Raw genomic sequence first — 26,195 nt, 5'->3', positions numbered from 1 at the left:
ATGCTTTGTTTAAATCAGTACTTCTATCTAAATGTCATGCATTTTCTGATTAAGTACTGTCACTCTTGTGCCCTTGTAGGATTGTTCCTAGATGCATATACTTAGTGTATTATGCATTGGTTGAGTGTTGGGCATACAAGTAACTTGCATTGTTCTTGTTTGCTTGTATGTTCAAGTGTTCATTCCAAGTGTGAATGAGCACTGTGATCACTACCCTATAAGTGATTACTTGTTTGATCAAGCCATGATTTGGTTCTTAACTTCATCTTTGCTTGATCACTTTATGACTGTTTCATATGCATTTCATGCTTTTCTGCATACAATGATCATGGTATATTGTTATGTTTCAGGAGTTTCATGTTCATATGATTCAAGTGCTTCACAGCTTCTAGAGTTAGGTGTGAGTGAGTTTTGCTCAACTATTCTCAACTCACATGTTAAGTCTAGAGTCTGTTTTAGGGTTTTATCACGGAATAGCCGAAGGGGGAGATTGTAAGGTTGAATTTAATCAACCATCTTGTTGGCTTTATTCCGTACCAAATTTGCTTGTATTTCAGCATTTAGTAACCATGTATTTAGGTAGGTTTTGTTGTAAGGGTAGTGAGTGAGATAGAGTGTTGAATGCTCAAGAGTGTGCAAGAAAACAGAGTCTCTTGGCTGGATCTCGCGGGTGACTCGCGGCTACAAGCCGCCAGATGCAGCACACGTGCCAAGCATGCAGAAGGTGAACAGTCATGCTAGCTGGAGCACTACAGGACAAAATAGGACAACTGGCCATACGGTTATCTCGCGACTGGATCTCGCGACTCAGTCAAGTCACGAGGCCAAGCCGCGAGCCACCCCTGTTTTGAAAAACTTAACGTTTCACATTTTCTTCTTACCCAGTATAAATACCCCTCATACCCACAAATGAAAGAGAGCTTCCAAAGAGAATTTTGAGAGAGAAACCCTAGAGTAAAACAAGATTGATTCATCTACAATCTTTATATAAGAGTCTCTTCAAATTCCTCAACTCTCTTCCTCTCCATTGTCAAACCCTTGTGAGGCATTTTACCAAAACCTTGTTCTCACCATATTCATTACTGTGAAAGGGCTATTTGGTGTTCTGGGAAGCAGTTAGGAAGGAACCAATCTACATTGGTTGATGCTATGGTCAAGTAGCGGAATTCGGGAAGCTCGAAAAGAAAAAGGTTCGGCGCAACCTCGTTGGAGCAAGAAGCTTGGAGGGCTTAGGTGCACTGGATAGATTAGGCTTGGAGTGTCTATTGCTGTCCATGTATCCCAACTACATTTTCTAGTGGATTGTTTACCGCTTGGAGGGCGGCGGAGAGGTTTTACGCCGAGAGTTTCGATTTCCTCTTCGATTACACATCGCGTGTTGTCCTTGTGTTTGCATCTTCCTTCCCTTTTATCTTTACCTTTTATTATCTGTTGTGGGTTGTGATTTTAATTTGGCTTAGATAGTTTTCCAATTCTGTTTTATAGCTTTTGTTCATTTTTCGCACACTAGTTGTTTGACATAAAACTTGAATTGGTTAATTTGTAAATTGGGGGTCTAAACGTTTAAGGGTGTTTTTACACTATTTGAACTTTCAGTTTGGAAACTGTGTTAATTTATGAAATTGTTTACAAAATATTGTTATTTTGAAAAAAAAAAAATCCCCAGGAAGAAAGGTATAACGTACCAACAATATTAATTAATTGGAAAAGAAAAACAGTAATTGGGTCGTACCCATACACAGCTTTATCAAACTCAAGTTCACAAGACAAATTTCGATTTTTCAATAGTGTATGCGTATTCCAATCTTGATACATGAATAAAGTTGAATTAAGAATCTACGTTCTTCAAGATTGAAGTTTTATGATTCCTCAGAATAAAGTTGAGCATAGTTGAACAATATTGTGATCATATTTAACCCAAAAAAAAAAAACCAATATTGTGATCATATATAACAATAGTCTGGTTGAAAAGTGTGTCATATATTGTGGAGGAATGGAGCATTTCATTTCCATAGAGCAGTCTCATTCGACAACTTTGGGTAAAAGAAACGTTGGTGAATCAAGCGGAAGCGATGATCAATCTGTCGTTCCCACTGAGGGGGCCACCTTGAATAAGAGCTCTATAGTCGATGAAGAAGTAGGTACCAACGTTATTAATATATATATATATATATATATATATATATATATATATAAGTTCACTTTGTCTTTTATTTTTATTATTTATTTTATTGTTCAACGTTTAAAAAAAAAAAAAAAAAATTCTACGATTAATTAACCAACACATGAATTTCAACCCAATTCAAAACAAAGCACAGGATTTCAGTTTTTTTATTTTGATCTCTCGCACATGAGGGAAAGAGAAATTCACCGACCCAATGCCTCTTCTTCTTCTGAGACCCATGGCTTTCTGTCTCTCTCATCTATGAGGCCAACCTGTCATCGTTGATTTGTTTGCTTATTTTACTTTAGCCAGACTTTCGTGTTGCCCATTGATGAAGTTGTGGCATGTGAAGTGAATTTGCAAATACTGGTAAATATCTCCTTCTTTTTCAGTGTTAAGTTTTTTTTGTTTGTTTTTTCTTTTCTTTTTTTTTTTTTTTTTTTTTTAGAAAATATAAACATAATTACCAAACAAATTTTCTGTTTTTGAGAACACAATTTATTTATTTATTTATATTATTCCTAAAAACAAGTTTTTGAAAAGAGGAAACAAAAATAGTTATTAAACGTAACCTTACATTTTTAGACTCCAAGAACATAATTTATAACCTGTACCCCATCAAAGAATATTCACCCAAACTAAAACCTATCTTTGTTTTTTTCTTTTTTGGGTAATTAATTCATTTTAAAAACAAAAATGTACTATATTTATGTAGTCGATATAAATCACTAATAATAGTGATTTATATACATTAACGTATCATAAAAAAAAATTCTGCTTATTACTTGTAGGGTCTCGATTTACAGTCCAAACCCAAAACATATAGGATATTGGCCCAATAAACCCAATATAATAAATTTGTAGAGAGTAAGTCGAAGAACTAAGCCCTAATGAATTAAACAACGGCTAGTACTGAATTGCATGACAATCAAATACAAGTAAGAGATTCTGATCTCAATAGACTTTCAGTCCAAAGAGTTCACCTTTGTATAAGTTAACCATAGATGGATACAAAGATAATTTAGATTGCTACAGTGCTCTATCTCTATTTTTCCAATCCCCCTCTCATGGAGGGTCTCTCACATTATATCACTCACTTTGGGTCATCTTGGTCTTACACTTGTTGATCATCTGAGCTCCTACTTGAGTACTCATCCCATCAGACACCCTCTCTGACTTTCTGTGAGTTGTGGTAGCCAAGACAGCACTATTCAGAGGTCTTCTCCACATAAATGCATCCAGAAAAATAACTGTAGTGCATTGAATGCGATGGTAGCAGCTTTCCCTTAGATATTTTTGGGTTTCCTTCTTTCTAGTATGTTTGTAAGGCACGTTCCTATCATGGAAGCTTCTTGGAGGGTCACTCTAATTGCCAGAATACATACTTGAGCTGCATTCATCATATCTAAGGAGGAGTTCCTCCTCAGATCACCCTCCACTCGTCCCCTACTTATGAGACTTTAATTGAGAACTTCTAATAGTTATTTGTTCCTTCTCGGACCTATCAATGTCTTCAGACAAAACCCAAGACCCAATATATGATCTTGGGTCTGTATCCCTACATTACTCTTATACCATTCTTATCTTGTTATTACTCTTATGCTATTCGTATCTCGTTAAATCAAAATGTCTTCAAAATATATATTCCTAATAATAGATAAATTTATGCATTTTTTTATTCTAATATCATACATAGCTTATTAATTCAAAGAATATTCAAGATATGTTCATAAAAATAGATAGCTAAATTTATTTACTTTTTAAAAAAAAAAAAAATTGTGTTTGGAGAATTAGCTATCGAACACTATGATTATTTATTGTGGATTTTTGGTTAAGACTTTTTTTGAGAATGTGGTTAAGACTTGAGAGTAAAAGATTCATATTGCATTTGTCATCTATATATGAACAATAATGTTTTTCTTTAGTTTTTATTATTGTTATATTGAGCCTTTAAACAAAAAAAAATATATATATCTTTATTATATTGGCATGTATGTGTACTGTGTAAAATGATATTAAATTATTTTTAAATTGCTTAAATTATATGTTTTAAAACTTTTAGAACTATTTTTTTTATAGTTTATAGAACTATTTTTATATTATAATTGTGTAATCTTCAAATTATATGATAAAAATATTGAAAATTTAAAGGATATATATTTTTAGAGTCCCATTTGTTATAAAATTTAAATCTTATTATATTTGTTATAACATATTATTTATAGAAATATTTTTATATTATAATTGTGTAATCTTCAAATTATATGATAAAAATATTGAAAATTTTAAAGTATATATATTTTTAGAGTCCCATTTGTTATAAATTTTTTTTTTGAAACCCATTTGTTATAAAATTTAAATCTTATTGAAAATAGAATTATTAATCAACATGTTATATTACCATACTAAAAACAAAATAGAATTAATAAATAAAAAAATAAAAAAAGGTCTATGAAGGGGGAAAAAGGTGATTGATGGTTGTAAGGAAATAGAATATGCTTTTTTTTTTTTTTTTTAATTAAAACCTAATTATCAAACGTAGAAAGTTTAAAATAAATTTAAAAAATTCACAAAGAACAACACAACTTTATCCTAAGAAGTGATAAAACAATAGATGAAAAGTTGATAAGAACAAATAATATGTTATATTTATCACCCTTCCTACCTATTTACAATATTATACATCTTAAATTACCAAATATCAAGCTTTTCAATTGGAAGGATCAAAATCTTCTGTAATAGTAATTTTTTTTTTTTTTTTTTTTTTTTTGGTTTTTCTCTTGCAACAGGCCTCTGAATATTTATTTTTCCATGATTTATATTTCATTGAGTCCAAACATATTTCTTATTTTGTTATTATAACCATTTGATTGAATGAAATCAACACCCAAAAAAAAATATGATTTAAATATCAAAATAAGAAATAAAAATTAAATTTCTTTTAAGTGTACAAGTCCAATTTATTTTTTAATCTTAAATTTTGAATTAATTCTTTTTCCATTTTATTTATTATTAAATTTAATTATATTATCAAAATATTTTTTATTAAGCTGTGCATCGTACGGGCATAACACTAATAAATATAAGAAGTGGAAGATAGATTTTTATTTTTATATGTCTTATCTTAAAAATATATTAGGTCTATCATCCAAACTTCACTACCATAATAATTTTAGTAGATAATGAAAGAAAACCCGAATGCTATATACCAAATATCAACCCCAAGTTTAATTTATTGTAGTATATGAAATATAAAGGGATAATTACATTTTACCCACCTGTGGTTTGCCTCTAATTTGATGTGCCTACCCGTGATTTAAATTTTGACACTTTACCCACCTATGATTCTCATCGTTACTGTGCCATAACCCACCTCTCCCTCACCGTTACTCTAACATAGAAATATGTAAAAAACAGAAACCCCACAGATCAAAAAGTTAGGGTAACATGGCATCGTTTAAAATTTTAAATAACTCTTACCTAAGAAAATATAATCTTAAATTTTATTTATCTATAAAATATTAATAGCTTCTTGTTGTTATTCAATTTATGGCAAAAGGTTGACAACAAGGAGGGCAGGAATATGAAATGGACTCCAACTACGGTAAAATTAGAGAACCCTATTTTTTTTCCGAATTTGGATCCAAACATAGATCATCCAGACTAGTTTGTTGAAGACTATGTTTCAAATTTGACCAAAATTCCCATGGACCTGTCCAAAGCATTATGGGAACTCCACCTCCTCAACATTAAAACCTCGGATGCAGAGGCAGTCGGAGTATTTCGAGTCCACCACTCAGTTGATGATGGTGCATCTCTCACTTCACTTCTCATTGCATCTACTCGAAAAACCTCGGACCCAGAAGCATTGCCTACTGTTCCCATAAAAAAACGAGTTGGTTCAACCAATTCCAACACTACATTTTGGTGGCTATTATCCATTTGGTTTGTTTTGAGGTTGATTTGGAACACTTGTGTGGATTTTATGTTGTTCCTGGCAACTTTTTTGTTTCTGAAAGACACACAGAGCCCCATCAAAGGTGCACCCAGGTGCGATCTGACTACTAAACGATGCCATACCACAAATTTCAATAACCCTAACTTTTTGATCTGTTTGAGCTTTTGTTTTTGACATATTTCTATGTTAGAGTAATGGTAAGGGAGAGGTGGGTTATGACACAGTAACGGTGAGAATCACAGGTAGGTAAAATGTCAAAATTTAAACCACGGGTAGGCACATTAAATTAGAGACAAATCACAGGTCGGTAAAATGTAATTATCCCAAATATAAAATAAAATAAATAGAATGTTAATCACCACTTCAAATTCTACCTAAAAACACATGATCATCATGCGGTGGGATTACGCATGAGTTGTCTAAGCTTAAACATGATTCTCTCCATTCAAGTCTTTTCCATTTCTTTTATTTCACGGTTAAGTTTTTATATTCAGGATCTAACTGTGCACATACTATGACATCTTTATTTTTTAAGATTTGTAAAATTAATTTGAACCTACTAAAATAGTGAGTTGGGTCTAGCTGACCCCAAGAAAAAAAAATCCCATGTTCTCATGTGCTTCTTTACAATGAAAACAAAAAACAAAAAACATATAATTTCCAACTTTGCTATTAATTAAATTAAATTAATTTTTTTTTAAAAAGAAACTATATTAAGAAACTTCAATGACTCATTTATTTTATTTGCTATCGATCTTTATATGGAGCTTTTTTTAGGCATTAATATTACATAAAAATTGCTGAAATATTATTAGATAAATTCACTATTTATAAAAAATATTAAATATGAAAAAAAAATTATTAATAAAATTTGTGTAATACGTTTTTAGTGTTATTTGTTTCTTATATGATATTATTGTCCTTTTTAATCTCTTTTTAAACTTCATAAAATTATCTAACTAAATAAATATGGTCTTACACATAATAGAATCCTTTAATTCCATTTCACTTGAAATAATAGAGAGAAGATTTCATAGTTGAGATTTTATTTATTAAATCTAATAGTATACAAACGGTCACATTATTTAAAATTTTAAATGATATGTACTAAATATTCATATTTAGATTTATATAATATAATTTGAACTATTATTTTTTTTTTTTGAGAAACAAAAATAGGGGCCTTTATGGCTATATTATACCCCGGGCAGGGCGCCAGATAGCCTCGGACGGGGTAGCCCGATCTCGAGGGCCCACCTGTACCACTGTGTGGGGAGTTACCCCACTAAGAATGCCCACCAATGGACTCCTGCGGGCAGCGGGATTCGAACCTAGGTGTGGTGCACGAAGTGAACAAACCTTGCCCACTCAACCAAGCCCCCCGTCGGCTAATTTGAACTATTAAGTAGATATATTTTAAATGGAGAGGAATTACCCATTTGACATATATACCTTTTCTCTCCAAATATGTGGGTTTCACATATTCATATTTTTCCGTAATATGTGAATTTCACGTATCCATTTATTGTAAGGGAGGCATTATATCTTCTTCATGAGACACAAAACAAAAAGTATCTAAGTATTCTTAACTATGATGAATCTCCAGAGCGAGGAGGATGAAAGACAAGAAAGGAATGAATATGGAGCAGATTGGCCAATCAAGGAAGTAACATACCTGCGATCCATTCTGCACAATGAGGATCAGCTCATAAACAAAAATGAACTCCAAAAAGTCCCTTGTCCGAAAGTCCCACCACTACTGCGAAAGAAAAAAAGAAGGAATATTATGATCCCAAGATTGTTTCTTTTGGACCTTACCACCATGGGAGAGCTGAACTCCGAGCAGCAGAAACGATCAAAACAAAAGTCGCGAGAAAGTTTATTTCAGAAAATGGCAAATCCATCGAAGACTTGTACAAGGTGCATAAACTGAATGAATACGCTGGACGTTGTTACATTGATGGTTCGACGGGCGGCTATAGTGAAGAAGCATTTGCATTGATGATGCTTTTGGATGGTTGTTTCATCATAGATTTAATTGAACATTTCGTATCTCGAAAGCAAAAGGGGAATGAGTTTTCAATGATAAGAAGTCATCTAGGCATCTTGTCACTTCAGTATTTAATTCCAGACATGCTTTTGCTAGAGAACCAAATTCCTTTCAGAGTTTTGGAGGTTTTGATGAGAAATATTTACAGCAATGAAAAGGAAGGGCTAACAATGATTAAGTCATTCCTTAATATTGTGCATTGGGGAAAATTTCAAAATGGAGCTACCAAAGACGAAGATATGCAGCTACCGGTTCATCTCCTCGAACTTCTTAAAACACAGATCTCCAAACATCATCCTGAGAAAGGCAAGCGAGCAACGGATTTAGATTTCACTCGTTATCTTCAATCATTTGGTTCAGTTTGTGATCTTCAAGCTAAGGGGATCAAATTCAAGCCATGTAATACTATTTCTCTTCATTCAGCAAAAAATAAAAAAACAAGATCAATTTCTCTTCGAGACGTTGAATTCAGATCATACTTATTCTCTGGAGAGCTTAAACTTCCCCCCTTGGTCCTTCGTTCTGATTCACAAGTATATTATACAAACTTGATAGCCTTTGAAATGTGTGCTACTGGTACTCACCATAATGATTTTACAGTTTCATCTTACATCAGTTTCATGAATTCAATTATTGACAATCCCGAGGATGTTAAAGAGCTACGGTCATAGCGTATAATTCTCCACACACTGAGCAGTGACGAAGAGGTGTTTAGAACGTTGAAAGAGATATCCACCACAAACTGGCCGCAGGATTTTTATATTTACCAAGAAGTTAGAGAAGTTATTGAAAAGCACTATAATAGCAAGATAGGACCTGGATGGCTGTAATAAGTCACAAATATTTTAGCTACCCATGGTCTACTTTCGGTTTATTAGTTGCAGGTATTGCCATTGTTTTAAGTTTTCTGCAGACCATCTACACTATTTATCCTCCAAAAAGTTAAGTGCATGGAATCTATTTGCAGCTACCTTTTAAAGCAGCTAGCACATCTGAATAGCATACGTACCACTGGAATCTATTTAATTCTACGTCTTTTGTTTGTAATTGTTACTTTATTAATAAAAGAGTAATTTTTCTTAGTAATTGTTGGGAATTTAGAATTGGGGATAGCACTAGCTAGGATGGGGTAGTGTATAAGAAAGTACAGAAACTTTGAAGAAGAAACAGAGAAACAATGAACGAGAGAAAAGAGAATGAAAAATTCTGATTTCAATTCAATAATGAATCTGTACAAGCTCTGTGTCTAAATACCAAAAACAGAGGCCTGGAAAATCAGTTACACCCAAAATCTGTTACAGCACGTGTGACTTTCTGTTATTCCACGTGTGTGGCTCCTTCAACTTAAATACATGGAAAACTACAAGTAGCTTATGTACAGAAATTATAAAACTACAACAATTATATTTACACTAATGTCGTTTAGACAGAAAATTCATTTCTTCGTTGCTCTCTTCTTTTGCTTCATTTCTTTTCTGTCTTGCTGAGGTGGCCTGCTATAATCTTGATACTCCCCCTCAAGATGAGAATTGGGATTATGAATATCCACAATGCACATCTTGGATAGTAAGGCTTGCAATTGCTGGCCACTAAGAGCTTTTGTGAGGAGATCAGCTAGCTGAGAATGAGTGGGAGTAAAAAACAAACGAATGACCTTATCTTCAACTTTGTCCCTGACCAAGTGGCAATCAATTTCTATGTGCTTGGTTCTTTCATGAAACACAGGATTCTCACCTATGTAGATGGCTGCTTGATTGTCACAGAAAAGCATGGCAGGTTTGGGATGAAAAATCTCCAAATCCTTTAACAAGGCCAGAAGCCAAGTTATTTCACATGTAGTGACTGCCATAGCTCTATATTCTGCTTCAGCAGATGAACGAGAGACTATAGATTGCTTCTTGGTCTTCCATGAAATGAGGGAATCACCTAAGAAAATGCAAAATCCAGTAGTGGATCTTCTAGTGTCAATGCAGGAAGCCCAGTCTGCATCTGTGTATGCCTTCAACTGTAAATCAGATTTGGATGAGAAAAGGATGCCCTGACCAGGAGTTCCTTTAAGATACTGCAGCACTTTATAAGCTGCATCCAGATGAGGTTTGCGTGGCTTGGACATATATTGGCTTAATTTCTGTACTGAGTAAGCAATGTCTGGTCTAGTGATGGTAAGATACAACAATCTCCCTACCAATCTTCTGTAAACACTAGGATCAGGCAGTAACTCTCCACAAAACTTGCTTAACTTCAAATTTTGTTCCATAGGAACCTTACTTGGTTTGCAACCTGACATCCTAGCATCTTTAAGTATCTCCAAGGTGTATTTCCTTTGGCATAGACAAATGCCTTGTTCTGATCTGGCCACTTCAAGACCAAGGAAAAATTGCAGGTTTCCAAGGTCTTTCAACTTGAATTCTTGATCCAGAAACACCTTGAGGTCTTCAATAGCATGAGCATCATTACTGGCAATAAGGATGTCATCAACATACACCAAGAGAGCTATAAAGGACTGATTAACTTTCTTAGTGAATAGAGAATAATCTGACTTAGATTGTTTAAAACCACATTTCAAAATGGTAGCTGAGAACTTAGAGTACCATTGTCTTGAGGCCTGCTTAAGTCCATACAAAGACTTATTAAGTTTACACACCAAAGACTCCCCCTTGCTGTGAAAACTTGGAGGCAGATGCATATAAACTTCCTCATGGAGATCACCATGCAGGAAAGCATTGTTCACATCAAGTTGAACAAGGTGCCAGCCCTTCACAGCAGCAATAGCAAGGATAGTCTTCACTGAAGTCATCTTAGCCACAGGAGAGAAAGTGTCTGTGAAGTCCAAACCCTCCTGCTGAGTGAACCCTTTGGCCACAAGTCTGGCCTTGTACCTCTCTACTGTACCATCAGCCTTATACTTGATCCTATAGACCCATTTGCACCCAATGGCCTTTTTGTGGGAAGGGAGTGAAGTAAGAGACCAAGTGTGGTTGGATTCCAAAGCTGCAATCTCATCAGCCATAGCATTCTGCCACTTAGGATCCTTGATAGCCTCAAAATAGGATTTTGGCTCGAAAATAGCAGTTATTAGGGAGCAAAAATGGGCATAGGAAGGGGAAAGACCAGAGGTATCAATATAGTCAGAGAGAGGATACTTAGTACCTGACATGGAGGAGGTGGAACCAGACTTGATGGTTGAATTGGAGTGATCAAACTTAGCATGAACAACAGAACTGCATTGAAAATCTTGCAAATAAGCAGGAGCTTTACTGACTCTAGCAGACTTCCTTAAGGGTGGAATGGAAGCAGGAATAGAAGGAGGTACTAAAGCAGGAATAGAATGAGATATAGGAACAGGTATGGGATCTGCAGAATGAGGAGGAACAGAAGCAAAAGAAGGGGTATAGGTAGTGTCTGGAATAGGTGAAGGTGAAGTAGAGGAAGAGATAGTGTCTGGAATAGGTGAAGGTGAAGTAGAGAAAGGTGAGATAGGATTTGAAAAGGCAGATGTAAAATCTGTAATGGGATCTGTTGTGGTATATGGATCAACATTGGGAGTAGCAACAAAAGGTAAGGAGTCAAGGTAAGGATCTAGGGAAGGAAAAATATGAGGTAAGGTGATGGTGGAATGAGGGGAAGAAGAATATGTGGAAGAGATAAAAGGAAAGACTGTTTCATGGAAAAGAACATCCCTAGAGATAAAAATTTTCTTGGTGGCCAGATCAAGGACCTTGAAACCTTTAACTCCATAAGGATAACCTAGAAAAACACATGGTAAGGATCTAGGATCAAATTTGGACCTATTGTGAGACAAAGTAGAGGCAAAGCAAAGGCAGCCAAAGACCTTTAGATGATCATAGGAAGGGATAGTATTGTATAGTTTCTCAAAAGGAGTTTTGTTGCCAAGGGTAGAAGAAGGCAGCCTATTTATAATGTACACAGCAGTTAAGACACACTCACCCCAAAAGATGAGAGGCACATTTGACTGAAACTTCAAAGCCCTTGCAATGCTCAATATATGTTGGTGTTTCCTCTCCACAACTGAATTTTGTTGTGGAGTGACTACACAAGAATGCTGATGCAGAATTCCATGCTTAGCATAAAAGTCTTTTAGAGTGAATTCATGAGCATTATCAGTCCTAATGGCCTTGATTTTAGTGCTAAACTGTGTGAAGATCATATTGAAAAATGAAATCAACAATGACCTGGTTTCAGATTTAGTTTTCATAAGGTATACCCATGTGGATCTAGTGGCATCATCAACAATGGTAAGGAAATATCTAAAACCATCATGTGTAGACTTAGCAAAGGGGCCCCATACATCACAGTGAATAAGATCAAAGGGATTTGCAGACAAATGATTAAAGAAAGGAAAAGGAAAACGTTTTTGTTTAGCAATGGGACAAAGAGTGCAAGTTTTATTACTATGAACACTGCTTACATCAGGAATACAATCATGTAAGGCATGGAGTTTAGCATCCGAAGCATGTCCTAGTCTAAGATGCCAAAGAAAAGGCTTGGTTATGACAGGAACATTAGAAATATTATTGACAAAAGTGCCAAAAACAGAATTCAAAATGGACGAAGCTGCAGAATCAGATTTGCAAGGAGTTGTAGATAGCAAGTAGAGGTTGTTATGCAGTTTTCCCACTCCAATCGTTTTCCAACAAGAAAGGTCCTGTATAAAACACAAATTTGACAAGAAGATGAAACAGCAAGCTAAACTTTTTGTCAATTGACTTACAGAGATCAGATTGAAGGTGAAGGCAGGTACACATAATACATTTTCAAGTGTAAGGCTGGCTGTCACTTGAATGGTGCCAATGTGTGTGACAAGAACTCTTTCACCATTAGGTAATTGAACAAAGGATGAGACAGATTTGGTGATTTTAGTGAATAGATTGACAGAATGAACAATGTGGTCTGTTGCACCAGTGTCAAGGACCCAAGTGTGTCTATCAAATGTTGTTTTACTAGCAGGAGTATTGGCAAAAATGGAATGTTGCATACTTAGGCAGAAAGAGTCATGAAAAAATTCACAAAGATTACCTGAAATGGCAGAATTGGCTGTGGCTATATCATCATTGGAATTACCAGAGGTGGATGCATGAGAATTCAGTAGAAAAAGCAACTGTTGATACTGCTCTGAAGTGAAAGGAAAGGGATTATTCTGTTGCACAAATTCAGATTGACCTTGGTTATCATCTACCATAACCTGATTAGCCTTGGCCATCTGTCCATTTTGCTTGTAACCTGGAGGAAATCCAACAAGTTTATAGCATTTTTCCATAATGTGACCAAGTTTCCCACAGTGGCTGCATACAGGTCTTCCTTTGGTAGTATTGCCCTTGAAATTTCTACCATTGCTGTTGTTTGAATGAGAACCTTGATTGAAGACTTGGTTCTTAACAGCAAGAGCTGTTGATTCAATAGAAGGAACACCATTAGAGGTTGAGAACCTTTGCCTTTCTTCCTGAATTACTAATGAGAAAGCCTTATCTATTGATGGAACAGGCTCCATCATAAGGATTTGAGTCTTTACTTGTGAATAACAATCACTCAATCCATTAAGAAACTGCATTATTGAATCTTGATGATAAAGCTGCGTAATCTTATCATTTACTCCACAAGTGCATTTTCCACATGAGCAGCTTGGCAAAGGCCTGAGATTCAACAGTTGATCCCAAGTAGCTTGAAGATCAGTGAAAAAAGTTGTTACTGTAGAATCTCCTTGCATTATAGAGGAAATCTGCTTCTGGAGCTGAGAGATTCTTGGTCCATTTGCTTGTTGGAAACGGATCTTTAATGCATTCCACACTGCACGAGCTGTGTCTCTGTAAATAACACTAGCTTTAATGTGAGGTGAAACAGAGTTTAAGATCCAAGATGAGATCATCGAGTTGCATTTTGACCAAGCTTGCTTCTCAAGCGGTGTGATCGCCATTGCAACAGTGATAGAACCATCAACAAAACCGAGTTTGCTCTTAGCATCTAAAGCCATTATCATTGCTCTAGCCCACGTTGGATAATTATCCTCAGTCAGGTGTGGAGCAACAAGGATCGCACCAGGAGACTCACCATGGTGCATAAAGAAAGGACTGCAAGGATCTTCCATTGGAGAAAGCTCGCGATGCGAAGAAGTAGATGAGACAGTTTCTGTGTTTGACGCCATTGATAAAGGCTCAAGCTCTGATACCATATAAGAAAGTACAGAAACTTTGAAGAAGAAACAGAGAAACAATGAACGAGAGAAAAGAGAATGAAAATTTCTGATTTCAATTCAATAATGAATCTATACAAGCTCTGTGTCTAAATACCAAAAACAGAGGCCTGGAAAATCAGTTACACCCAAAATCTGTTACAGCACGTGTGACTTTCTGTTATTCCACGTGTGTGGCTCCTTCAACTTAAATACATGGAAAACTACAAGTAGCTTATGTACAGAAATTATAAAACTACAACAATTATATTTACACTAATGTCGTTTAGACAGAAAATTCATTTCTTCGTTGCTCTCTTCTTTTGCTTCATTTCTTTTCTGTCTTGCTGATGTGGCCTGCTATAATCTTGATATAGTGTCCAATCATGGGGTGTCCATCCCTGATTCATTCCCTCTTCCAAAAAGGGAAAATACGTATACAAAGCAGGAGCAAGCAGGTGGGGTTCTAGGGCAAGATTCAAGGAATCGTTCTAACCCTATTGAGATGGTTCAAACATTTATTAGATAAATATGAAACAAAAAGAAAAATGGCGATAGTGTGAGAGTACTACGTAAGAATAATAGACAAATATTTCGGAGATGGTAATAAATGTGTATAATAAACTACATTATAACTAGTATATACATATAAATAATTAAATTCTAATCCTAGGCTATTGAGATATGACACATTATTATTTGTGGGAGATCATAAAGCTTGATCCCATCAGGCTTGAGCCGAGGAACGTAAAGGCTCAGCAATCAACTCATTAAACTCAAGTGGGCCCAGATAGACCGAAAGGAAGAGCTGAGCGAAGAAGCAGTTAGTTTGAGGAAGGTGCTCGGAGAAGGATAGTTCGAGGAAGTAAAGAGGTTCTATTGACTGAACCAATCGGGTATTGATCTGAGGAAGGTAATAGTAACCAACGTGGACAAGAATTTGGGGAAATTTCATAGCGAAGCTACTGGCACCTCAACATTAAATGCACTACACCAACTAGGCATGCCGCATTAATGACCAAATGACACCTAAACAGTGCCACACAGTCTGTTATCTACCCAGCATAGCCTCAAAAGGAGGAGAAGAGAAGGATGTGACAAGTATCCAAGAGGGACAGACCATCCACCATCCAAGTGGAAGGCCAGGATTGAAGTAATGGGACTATAAAAAGGAAAAGATCCTTAATGTATAGGGATCTGATCTACAAAAAAGGGAGAAAAAAGAGAAAACAAAAATATAACAGCCTAATCTTGTATTTCAGTAAGTCTAAAGGTTCCTTGGTATTTCCTTGGAAGAAGAAATATAACAAAAACTTGTCTTATTATTAGTTTTTATCCCATATACTGCTCATTATCAATATTTAGTGAGAAATTATTGTTTCAAGTTCAACTGTTGGTTCAAAAACTCACCTCTATAAATTAATTGTTGTGGACTTTGGTCTAGCCCAATATCTTTTTGAGTTCATAAGATTTTAGCCCATAATTAATTACAAAAATATTACCTTATTGTTACCAGATTGAATTGAATTTTAGAAGGAAAAAAATAGAAAGGGTAAAGTGCAACTTTGTTTAAATTATACATATACCTTCCCTATTAAGGTTTGGATGAAATTGAGAATATTATCTTAGTGTGTATTTGGCTCCACATTGAAAAACCAGCTTATTTTACTATTCAGCTACTTTTTGCTACTATTTATAGGCCTCACTGCACTTTTTGGTACTATTCATGGGTCCCATTGTACTATTTCAGCTAATTTTTACCTTTATCTACAGTATTTTCAACAAAAAGTTTTCAATTTCAGCAAAATAAGTAAATCAAATAGACTCTTATTGTTAGAAAACATGGAATGTTGGAATGTTTGTCTTGTTTCTAAAGGATATTGAGATATTGTCTTCATCAACTTAACGTGCTTTCTCTCACAACTAGGCTTGTCCAAAGGTCGGGTTAGTTCGGTTTTGGACCCTACTTGGAATCAACCTGCCAACATTGGGTGGAAGGCGAAGGGACCCAAAACTGACCGCCGACATCAATCGATCAAGTTGATTTTCAGGTTCGAGTGGTAGTCGGTTGGTTCAATCAGTGGTGAAAGTTGTTGGAATCTGTAAAAAAATATCGCCAGAATTTGCTTCGAAATCGTCGTAATATGCAAAAACTCTCTGAAATTTGTTGGGATTTGGCCAGATTTGGCTAAATCTCACCAGATCTAGTTAAGATCTCGCTGAATCTGGCTTAATCTCCCTAGATTTGAGTTGATCTTGTCGGAGTTAGCCGAATTTTGTATATATTATCAGTCGAGTCGGGTGGCTCGAGTTTTGGAGAAGAAAAGCCGCCACTCGATCCACTAACATTAGTTCTTGGAGGTGGAAATTTGCCGCTAACTGACGGGATCATTCGTTCGGGTCAAAATCGAGTGAGGGTTGAGTGGTTTGGTCGATTTGGCAAGTGTTGGTTAGGTCTGGACACCCTTACTCACAACAAATCAGTAACCCCTTCTCTAATATTCTACTTTCAACTAATCAAGCAGAAGTTAGAGATAGTTAGTTTAGTCTCATTTCTTCCTTTTGTAATTATTGTTTATTTAGGGGGAAAAATAAGCTATATAAATTTGGTATTCAAAGTGAAAATAATAACAAGATGCACAAAAATAAAAACAACATTAGTATAACTTCATAAATTTTAATAGGAAAAAGAAAACAGATACTTTAAGGGGGTGTTTGGTTCACTATAATGTGTCCTTGATGTGATGTGCATTACGATAATGTAATATTAAGGTTTTTGGTTTATTTTATTTTTCCAACATTACCATAATTTAAAATTATAAAATATATCATATTATCTTAATCTCATCACCTTCCTAAACAATGTAATGTTATATTCTTGTATTGAGATTATATTAATGTAAAATTACAATAATGTAATATTATGACGTAATATAATATCACGACAAATAAAACGCCCCCTGAGAGTATGGTTTAAGAAATATTTTTAGAAACTTTTTATTAAAATAAAAAAGAAAAAAATAGTTTTATTTTATTTTATTTTATAGTTTTTTATATTTCACATAAAAATTGTATAAACACTTTTCTAGAATGGTCTAATCAAATGTTCTAAAGGCACTTGTTAACAAGAAATTATAAAAAGAACGATGATTGAATCACATCTAAAGTAATGTGATTGCTTATATATAGCCTTATAGGTTTGTGCCTTCCCATTAAAGTTAACAAATAATAATGAAAAAAAAAAATCATTATAAATTTAATAAGTCAAATCTATATATATATATATATATATATATATATATATATATAAAATAAGTGTAACTGAGAGAAAATCCAATTATATTTCAATTGAATTCTCAATTTTGAGGCACATGTTTTTTTTTTTTTTTTTGGTCAAGTGAGTTAATTGGATTCTCAATTTTGTGCCATGTGTCCTATCTAAATTTTTGTGCCAAAATAAATAATACATTAACACCTAATACAAAAACCAAGAAGACCACAAAAATAACCTAAACAAGAACATTTCACCTAGACACTTCTATATAGACTCTCAAGTTCCTCTCTCTCTCTCTCTCTCTCTCTTAAATGTTTCTCTAAATATAATCTCAACCCCTAACCACTTGCTATCATCGGCAAACAACTCTTAACAATACACCGGTAACCCCCCAATGCATAACAAACAGATTTATAAGTAAACTTGTAGTCCTATTTCTATTCATATTCATTGACTTATGAAACATTGTCAATTCCTTTCCTCACATATTTTTTTAATGATTAACAACTCTTTTGCTTCATAACTAACCATTGAATTTAACAATATCAATATTCAAATGTATAAATGAAACTTAAATCCGGTACAAGGATTAAAACAAGCAACCATACGAATTTGAAAAATATGGCTTTTAGAAACAATACTTCATTATAATGCTATTTGGAGATTTTATTTAATATTAATTTTGTTGTTGTCGTATGCCTTTTTTGTTTTGGGTTGCATCTCAACAATAAACAAAGCCAATAATCCAATTATTTGTGATAAGAATATAAGGGTACGTATGATTGGGCAAGACCAGTAGTTCTTTTTCTTCCAAGTCCAATGTACATGACTTATTTTTTGGAGACATCAAGTTGAAAGTGGTATTTCTTGAAATTTTTCATATTGCATGAGATAAGATCTATAATGAAAAAACATATAGTTGAATTTAGTTATACGATTAGTAACAATAACCAAACTTTAATACAAGTTTTTTATACAATAAGGTAGATGAGATTTATTGACTAAAAATTTAAAATATATTTAGTTTCTCAATAGGTAAATATAGAGAGATAATATTTACCTAGATCCAATATGGGGGATAGCACTCAAAAGCAGTAAATATTCATCAATAGCTAAAATATAGCATTCCATATGAGTGTTGTTACCTAACTTTGAAAATGTCATATCCAAAAACAAACAAACCAAAAAAATAGGAAAATTATAAATTCGGCCCATTTTCAGATAAATTTGTTTAGTTTACGAGCTTTTATAATAGGGTTTTTTTTTTTTTTTTTTTTTTTCCATAGTTTGTAATGCTCTTCAAAGTATATACTTAGTTATGTGTGACTTTTAATGAAGCTAAGTATTGCTAGAAACAATGGCATCATATAGCAAAAAATATAGTGGATCAAATGAAAGCTCTCAATGAATGCTATTTATTTGCCTTAATTCATGAGCGAATTTTGGTTTGGAAGATTCACATATGAATGAATCTAGAAATATTTCATATGAGAATCATATATTATAATTACTATAATATAATAGTGGGTGAATGCCATGGTTGAGAGAGAAGATGCTTTAAAGTTTGATTTGTGAGCTAGAGGATAATAGTGGGTACATGTCATTTGATAATTGTATTTTTGACCTTAAGCTTCCTAAATCAAATGTACATAACTTAGCAAGGCAAGCTTTGAGTTTTAAATTTTTTAAGACAAAACTTTTTCTCCTGAATGTTGTCATTCATGGTCATTTTATGTCATATTGAACTTGATATTAGAATCATGTATGAAGCATAGCTTCATACATGCACCCATGGAATGTGGCTTATAATGTAGCTTATTCGCCTTCTCAAAAAAAGTAAATACTAAGGTCCCTATTCAAGTGGAAGCCAAAGCTTTTTTGTGGGCTGTGAAATTAGCAAGTCAAAAGTAGATTTAGAATGTGGTCAAAAGTAGATTTAGAATGTGGTAATTAAGGGTAATTCCAAAATTTGAGTTGAGTTAATGACCAATAGATCCAAATTAGTGCACTAGAAAACTGTTAATTTTGTTGTTGAAGTTAGATTGCTATATGCAAGATTTGACCGGCTGGAGTTCAATTGGGCGTATAGGAATGCTAATAAAGCTACATGTCTTAGCAAAACGGTCTTTGTCAAACTCTTTTCCAAGTTATTTTGGTGAAGGGATTGGTCCCTTAGGAAATGTTGTCTTGGCATGACTAATTAATTTCAATTTGTTTTTTAATTCATAATCAATAAGTAAACAATTTATATATATATAAAAATAATTGTGATTGTTTTTAAATGTACCATGCATATAGAGGGGGTTACACACTAGTTGATATAAAATAAAAAATGGTGATCAAATAAGAAAATTGTGATTAAATGTGTGATGTGTCATGTTGGTGGTGGTGGCTTCCCGATAAAATTAGCAAAAAAAAAAAAAAAGGATAATTGAGGGGAAAAGAGTGTGAGTGTACAGTACATTTCCCGCCAAATGAAAGCAGCGCGCCAAATATCTCAGACCCAAAATAAGAAAAGAAAAAAGAAAAAGAAAAAGAAAAGCCCTCTATTATTATTATCTTAAATAAATTGTGTTCCTCTTTCTCTTTCCCAAAATTCATTTCAGCAAAAGCAAAAAAGAAAGAATCGAATGAAGGGAGGGACAGTACAAATCAACTGGCACGACACGAAGCCAGTCCTAACCCTAGATTTCCACCCTCTTTCCTCTACTTTAGCCACCGGCGGCGCCGATTACGACATCAAGGTCTCTCTCTCTCTCTCTCTCTCTCTCTCTCTTTCTTTTATTATTATTATTATTTCAACCATTTCTTTCTAATCTGATCTAATCTAATCTAAGAGTAGTAGTAGTAGTATTGTGTGCTCCTAATTACTGATTACTTTGTCTGTTATTTCATTTGCTACTCAATTCAGTGACTGTTTCCATTTTCTTGTGCCATAGATTATAAATTCATGACATTTTCTTTTTGTGTTATTTTCAGCCAATGTTGCTCACTTTGTTCAAATTATTAAAATCCTTCTTTGGGTTCATATGAATTGCTCAATTGAACGATAAATCAACATATAATTTTTCTTTTTCTTTTTTAATCTGTGAATCAGTAATGAACTGAAGTTAGTTCTTTAAGTACTCTTGTCAAGTCAGACTAACTATTCTGTTTTTGCTTAATTTTGTTTCAGCTCTGGTTGATAAATTCAGACTCAGACGAAACAGAGAAGAAAGGCCCAACAGCTACCTACCAAAATAGCCTTTCTTACCATGGTTCTGCTGTTAATACCCTTCGCTTCTCTCCTTCCGGTAAGGACGCACCAATTCTTTTCAAATTTGTACATTTCGTTAAGATTTGGATGGTTAGCATAATGTGTATTGCAATTCTATCAAACTATGGTATCACGAAATACATTGCATCTGTGTTGTGTAATTACATTAGTAGCGAAAGAAAATAGCTTCTCAGAATACATTTAACTAAACCTTTAAAACTACAGGAATCTTGCTTCAATTGGATATCGCACATTAGCAATAAACCCATCTTCAATGGATGCTTCATGTTGTTTCTAATATTTCAATGTCTTTTTTGTCATCTGAATTCTTAAATTAATCTTTCATACCAAACTTCGTCAAAGTGTTTATAGCAATGACTCCAGCAGTGGTTTCTACTACTACTTAGTTTGTAATTTAGTTATCTGCATGTATAAATTATAATCTTGGTGATGCTTTTTTTATGCTGGAATTGATATCACTCTTTTATATAATGCAGGAGAACAACTTGCGTCTGGTGCCGATGGTATGATTTCAATCGCTGCGGCTTTTTTCTTTCTCAGTACATTATCTACGCTAATTCTATCATTGCTTTAGCAAGGCAACCTAGGAAATTTTCCTTAAACCGACTTTTCCTTTTTCTCAGGAGGTGAGCTGATCCTATGGAAGTTACACCCCACAGACACAGGTCAAACATGGAAGGTTTTCAAGACTTTATCGTAAGGCTATTCATCTGCGTTTGTCCTTTTACTTATCAAAAAGGCTATTCATCTGAGTTTTTTATTGAGCTTTTGCATGCATTCAAATTGATTTTAGGTAAAACAAACCAGGTTTTTAAATCTGAATCAGACTGCATATTGACAACCTAAGCCAATTTTTCATTTATATTTTAATACTGACAAAAAGAATCAGTTAAAGTCCAGATAGGAATCCTGTCCTTGAACCACTCACATTCTTGGCATGGGCAGAGCCAGAGGGGTTGAGGGGGACAATTGCACCTCCTGACTCCACCCAATGAAAGTCTCCTACAACACAACAACAACAACAAGGCTTAAACCCAAATATTTGGTGTCGGCTATGAATCCTCAATAGATTAGCTAGGGTTGGCCGCATGTATTTTCAATTGAAGTCTCCTGTAAACCAAAAAAAAATATCAATGTTGTGAGTCTGCATTTAAAATAAAAATAAAAACAAAAGTGAAATATGTCAAAAAAAAATTTTAATTTTTAATTTTTTAAAAATTTCAGAATAAAGAAACGCCCTTTTTAGATTGCTTTTAGATTTGTATTTTCCATTTTAACATTGATTTATATCTCACTTTACTCTTCAGTATTCAATTGACATGTTCAGATTTCTTATAAATTAATCTTTTGAGTTAATATTTTATTATTAATTGTTTTGCTTACCTCATTTAATTGTATCAAATGTATATGTAGTTATTTAAGATTATGGAGAATAGATTTTATTGAGTTCCAAGAATCTTAAATGAACTTGTATAAAGATGATTTTGTTTTTTGTTTTTTTAACTTCTTGCAAATCCTTGCTTAAGAAGACAAAATTTTATTCCCATCTCAATAATTAAATTCTTGTTTAATTGTATATTGTTTTGTTACTTATATCAGTTAACTGTTTTTCAAAGTTATCTCGATTGGTATAGACATGAACAACTCTGAATTGAATCAGTTTCTCCTCAACAAATAAGTGCTTAGGCCAATAAAATCCTACCTAATGGGGATAGGGGAGATAGTTGGAGAGGTGACAAAACCTTATACTTTTCATTACAAAACCAATAAACTTTTCTTTCAATGTTGTCTTTTAATCTTAGCCCTCCTATATTAAAATCTTGGCTCTACCACTAATTCTTGGGGTCCAATTTAAAACTACTTAACCAATCTGATCATATTTCTGAATATATATATATATATATAACAAAATAACTTACATTGAAATAGATGTAAATCTTTAAATGACGAAGAAAACATTGGTTAGGTTTGGTGGCCCAAGTTGAATGTAATTTGTGTAAGGTTTAGTTGGGCCTGTGGTGTTTGAATTAAACCTTATATCTAGATACCAAATATGAATTCACTTACATTCTGGATTTGGAAAGTTTGGGTATTATTTTCTGGAGATGAATTATATGCTCATTAATGGGCTATTTGTGGAATAGATTTCACCGGAAGGATGTTCTGGACTTGCAGTGGTCGGGCGATGGTGCATTTCTGATTTCTGGATCAGTTGATAATTCTTGTATCATATGGGATGTAAACAAAGGTTAGAAAAAAATACATAACTTTCAGAATGTTTTGATTAAAAAAAAGGAAAGAAAATGTCAGTTAAAATGTTTTGTTAATTTGTATACTTTTGTGGATGATTCTGTTCTTCAGGTTCTGTCCATCAGATTTTGGATTCCCATTTCCATTATGTTCAAGGTGTTGCATGGGATCCATTGGCCAAGTATGCTGCTTCCCTTAGTTCTGATAGAACTTGCCGTATTTACGTTAATAAGCCTCAAACAAAAGCAAAAGTCTTGGAAAAGAAGAATTATGTTTGTCAGCATGTCATTTCCAAGGCAGAACAGCCATCAGTAGATGATTCCAAGGTAATGAAATAGTAGGTCATCTCTGTTTTTCATGTATTGTAGACAAGTTGCCACTTGTTATAAGTCTCACAATTTACAAATGGTTTCTGATGCAGTCTGTGAAAAACCATCTTTTTCATGATGAAACATTGCCATCTTTCTTCCGAAGATTAGCTTGGTCACCTGATGGATCATTTTTACTTGTGCCTGCAGGTATTGACCCAATTAAATGTCCAATCCAACCTACTGTGGACTTATTTAGACAAGTCCTTTTTCTTTGAATGTTGGTAGTCTTAGAACTCTTGAAAGTAACTTGATGAAATTATCTGGTTGCTTGATGGGATTTTCATTAACACCTTGGAGTCTTCCTATCAATTTCCAATTTTTTATCATTTCAAACTGTTTGTACGATAAATTATTTGGTAGATGGTTGTTATCTTACTAAAATTGCAGCCTTTGTTAGTTTGTTTTGGTAGCCAAAATGTAATTGTGGTTGTCGTTTCAAGCATTGACTTATGTGCCTGTGATGTTAAGACTTTTAACCTGAGTTAGTAGAAGAGGGTTAATCTGCTTGTTAATCATTATTTTATGTATCATCGCTATATTTCTTTAGGAAACTTAACAGGTAGGACAGTTAAATCTGATTTATATGGAAAATAAAGGTTTATTAGCATCTAAAAAGCCTACATGGTACCTTCTACTCTGCTAGTACATGGAGCTTGTGAGTGTGTTTGACTTGAACATTGGTATCCAAATTCCAATTATAACGTGGCCTTTAATCCATTTTGCCCAATTGTTCCTACATCAATGCCATTGAGTGAGGCAAAGTGGATAGAAGATAAATCATCTTACATTTATATGAATTTTTGTGATTTTTTTTCCTAAATGTTATCGTGTTCTTGTTGTTGTACAAGTAGGAAGCCACGTATCACCCAAAGATTATTTCCTTTTACAATGACTACATCCTTTTCTGATCATGCTCTATTTTACTTATTTGATCATTCTTATTAAAACTTTTGCTGGTATTCCACATTTTTGCTTTTAGGTTCTTGCAAACTTTCGCCTGCATCTGAACCAGTAAATACAGCTTATGTGTTTTCAAGAAAGGATCTTTCAAGGTAAGATATTTACTCTAGGCTTATTCACTTAGTTCTATAATATTATCTATTGATATTGAGCCTGATATCTTGTAATGCATGGTCAGCTGAATTAATAGCAGTGTATGCATTTCAATATGTGATAACTGTTTTAAATGGTAAAATAAGTTTGAAGGAGATGTTCTTTTGTCTGGCAGTCATGTTTTCTCAAATTCCTGACATGCAGGCCTGCTCTACAACTCCCAGGTGCCAGTAAACCTGTTGTAGCAGTTCGTTTCTGCCCCATAGGTTTTTGCCTTCGGGGTTCAAATCCAGGTACCCTATTGATGGTCAATCTGTAGTTTCAAAACATGATTTTCGGACAATTTATGATTGTAATTTGAATTGTTTTTGGTGAACTGTGCAGCTGCAATCTTTAAGCTCCCTTATCGCCTCATTTTTGCGGTGGCCACTTTGAATTCTTTATACGTTTATGACACAGAGAGTGTTCCTCCTATAGCAATCTTGGCTGGTCTTCACTATGCAGCCATAACCGATATTGCATGGTAAATTATACACTAGTTCGCATGCAATATGCTCTTTTGATGATTATATTTAATAATATTTTCTGGGTGGTTTTGAATGGCTATTGCTATTTCTGTTGTAAGGTCACCTGATGGTCGTTATTTGGCATTATCCTCCCAAGATGGTTACTGTACTTTACTAGAATTTGAGCATGATGAACTGGGATCACCTGTCTCTTTATCAGGTTTGCTGTTCTTTTTTCACTTGGTTTTACTTTTTACTTTATTTCTTTCCTCTTTCGCCTACAACTGTTTTGTTCCTTCCCTAAATTTATTGTTTCAATCTGCTCTAGAATATAAGAAAGTAAAGGATGAGAAAAAGAACCCTGTTCAAAAGCCAGAGGATATGGTGATTGATTTGACAACAAATAATAGCGTCGTTGCAGTGGATGGCACAAAACGAAAAGCAGGCAACAATGAAGGAAAACAGGAATCACCAAATAAGAACCCTGTTCCAAAGCCAGAGGACATGGTAATTGATGAAACTACAAATGATAGTGTTGTCACAGTGGATAGCACAAAACCAGAAGAAGGAAACAATGAAGGGAAACAGGTACCACCAAGCTCAGCAAGTACTCCCGTCTCAACTAAACCAGCTAAGAGGCGTATTACTCCCATCGCAATTGATCCTTGATAAATGCAGTGCTCACCTCTGTAAATTTTGATGTAGCGTAATTTGAAGGTTTCGTTTAGAGGTTGTAGATTTATCAATAGTTTTCTAATGTAGGATATATGATATATAAGGAACCAATCAGCTCTTAGTTATAGGTGCTCAAAAAATGATATATATATTTATTCTTTTAATTTTCCCGGAAACCAGAGTTTTCTTTATAGTAGATTTTGGTGAGAGATCAAGCCAATTTTGTTATGTATTGGCTTCTTATATTGAAAATCTGGTCGGATCTAGTCATATTATGATGACCTTTGCTACGTTGGCTTTGTTCATTATTGTTTCACTTCTCTTGTGGTTGCATTATGTTGGGTTGTTCACAAGTGTTCCACTTCTCTTGTGGCTGCATTATGTTGGGTATACACTGCAAGTGAAGTCTTACAAGTGAAGTCTTACATTG

At 34.1% G+C, this 26,195-nt stretch overlaps 1 protein-coding gene across 1 annotated transcript; it reads left to right on the top strand.

The window, feature by feature from the left end:
• Positions 1–20,198: 20,198 nt before the first annotated feature.
• On the top strand, positions 20,199–26,070 carry LOC126733342 (chromatin assembly factor 1 subunit FAS2). The gene is made up of 12 exons (XM_050436589.1): positions 20,199–20,377; positions 20,809–20,926; positions 21,387–21,413; positions 21,534–21,606; positions 23,055–23,158; positions 23,272–23,486; positions 23,582–23,678; positions 24,511–24,583; positions 24,789–24,877; positions 24,969–25,107; positions 25,210–25,310; positions 25,419–26,070. Exons 1-12 carry the CDS (start codon positions 20,264–20,266, stop codon positions 25,757–25,759), a joined length of 1,491 nt encoding a protein of 496 aa, XP_050292546.1. The 5' UTR covers positions 20,199–20,263; the 3' UTR covers positions 25,760–26,070.
• Positions 26,071–26,195: the final 125 nt, after the last annotated feature.

This window comes from Quercus robur, chromosome 6, assembly GCF_932294415.1.
Source record: "Quercus robur chromosome 6, dhQueRobu3.1, whole genome shotgun sequence".
Taxonomy (NCBI): Eukaryota; Viridiplantae; Streptophyta; class Magnoliopsida; order Fagales; family Fagaceae; genus Quercus; species Quercus robur.
Note: the sequence above shows the minus strand (reverse complement) of the source record. Positions and strands in the feature narration are given on the sequence as shown.

Bases quoted from the DNA above. Each gene is read 5' to 3' on its own strand.
- LOC126733342 (XM_050436589.1), top strand. From the start codon at position 20,264: ATGAAGGGAGGGACAGTACAAATCAACTGGCACGACACGAAGCCAGTC. The intron at 23,159-23,271 runs GTTAGAAAAAAA...TCTGTTCTTCAG, and splicing joins CATATGGGATGTAAACAAAG to GTTCTGTCCATCAGATTTTG. The intron at 23,679-24,510 runs GTATTGACCCAA...TTTTGCTTTTAG, and splicing joins ATTTTTACTTGTGCCTGCAG to GTTCTTGCAAACTTTCGCCT.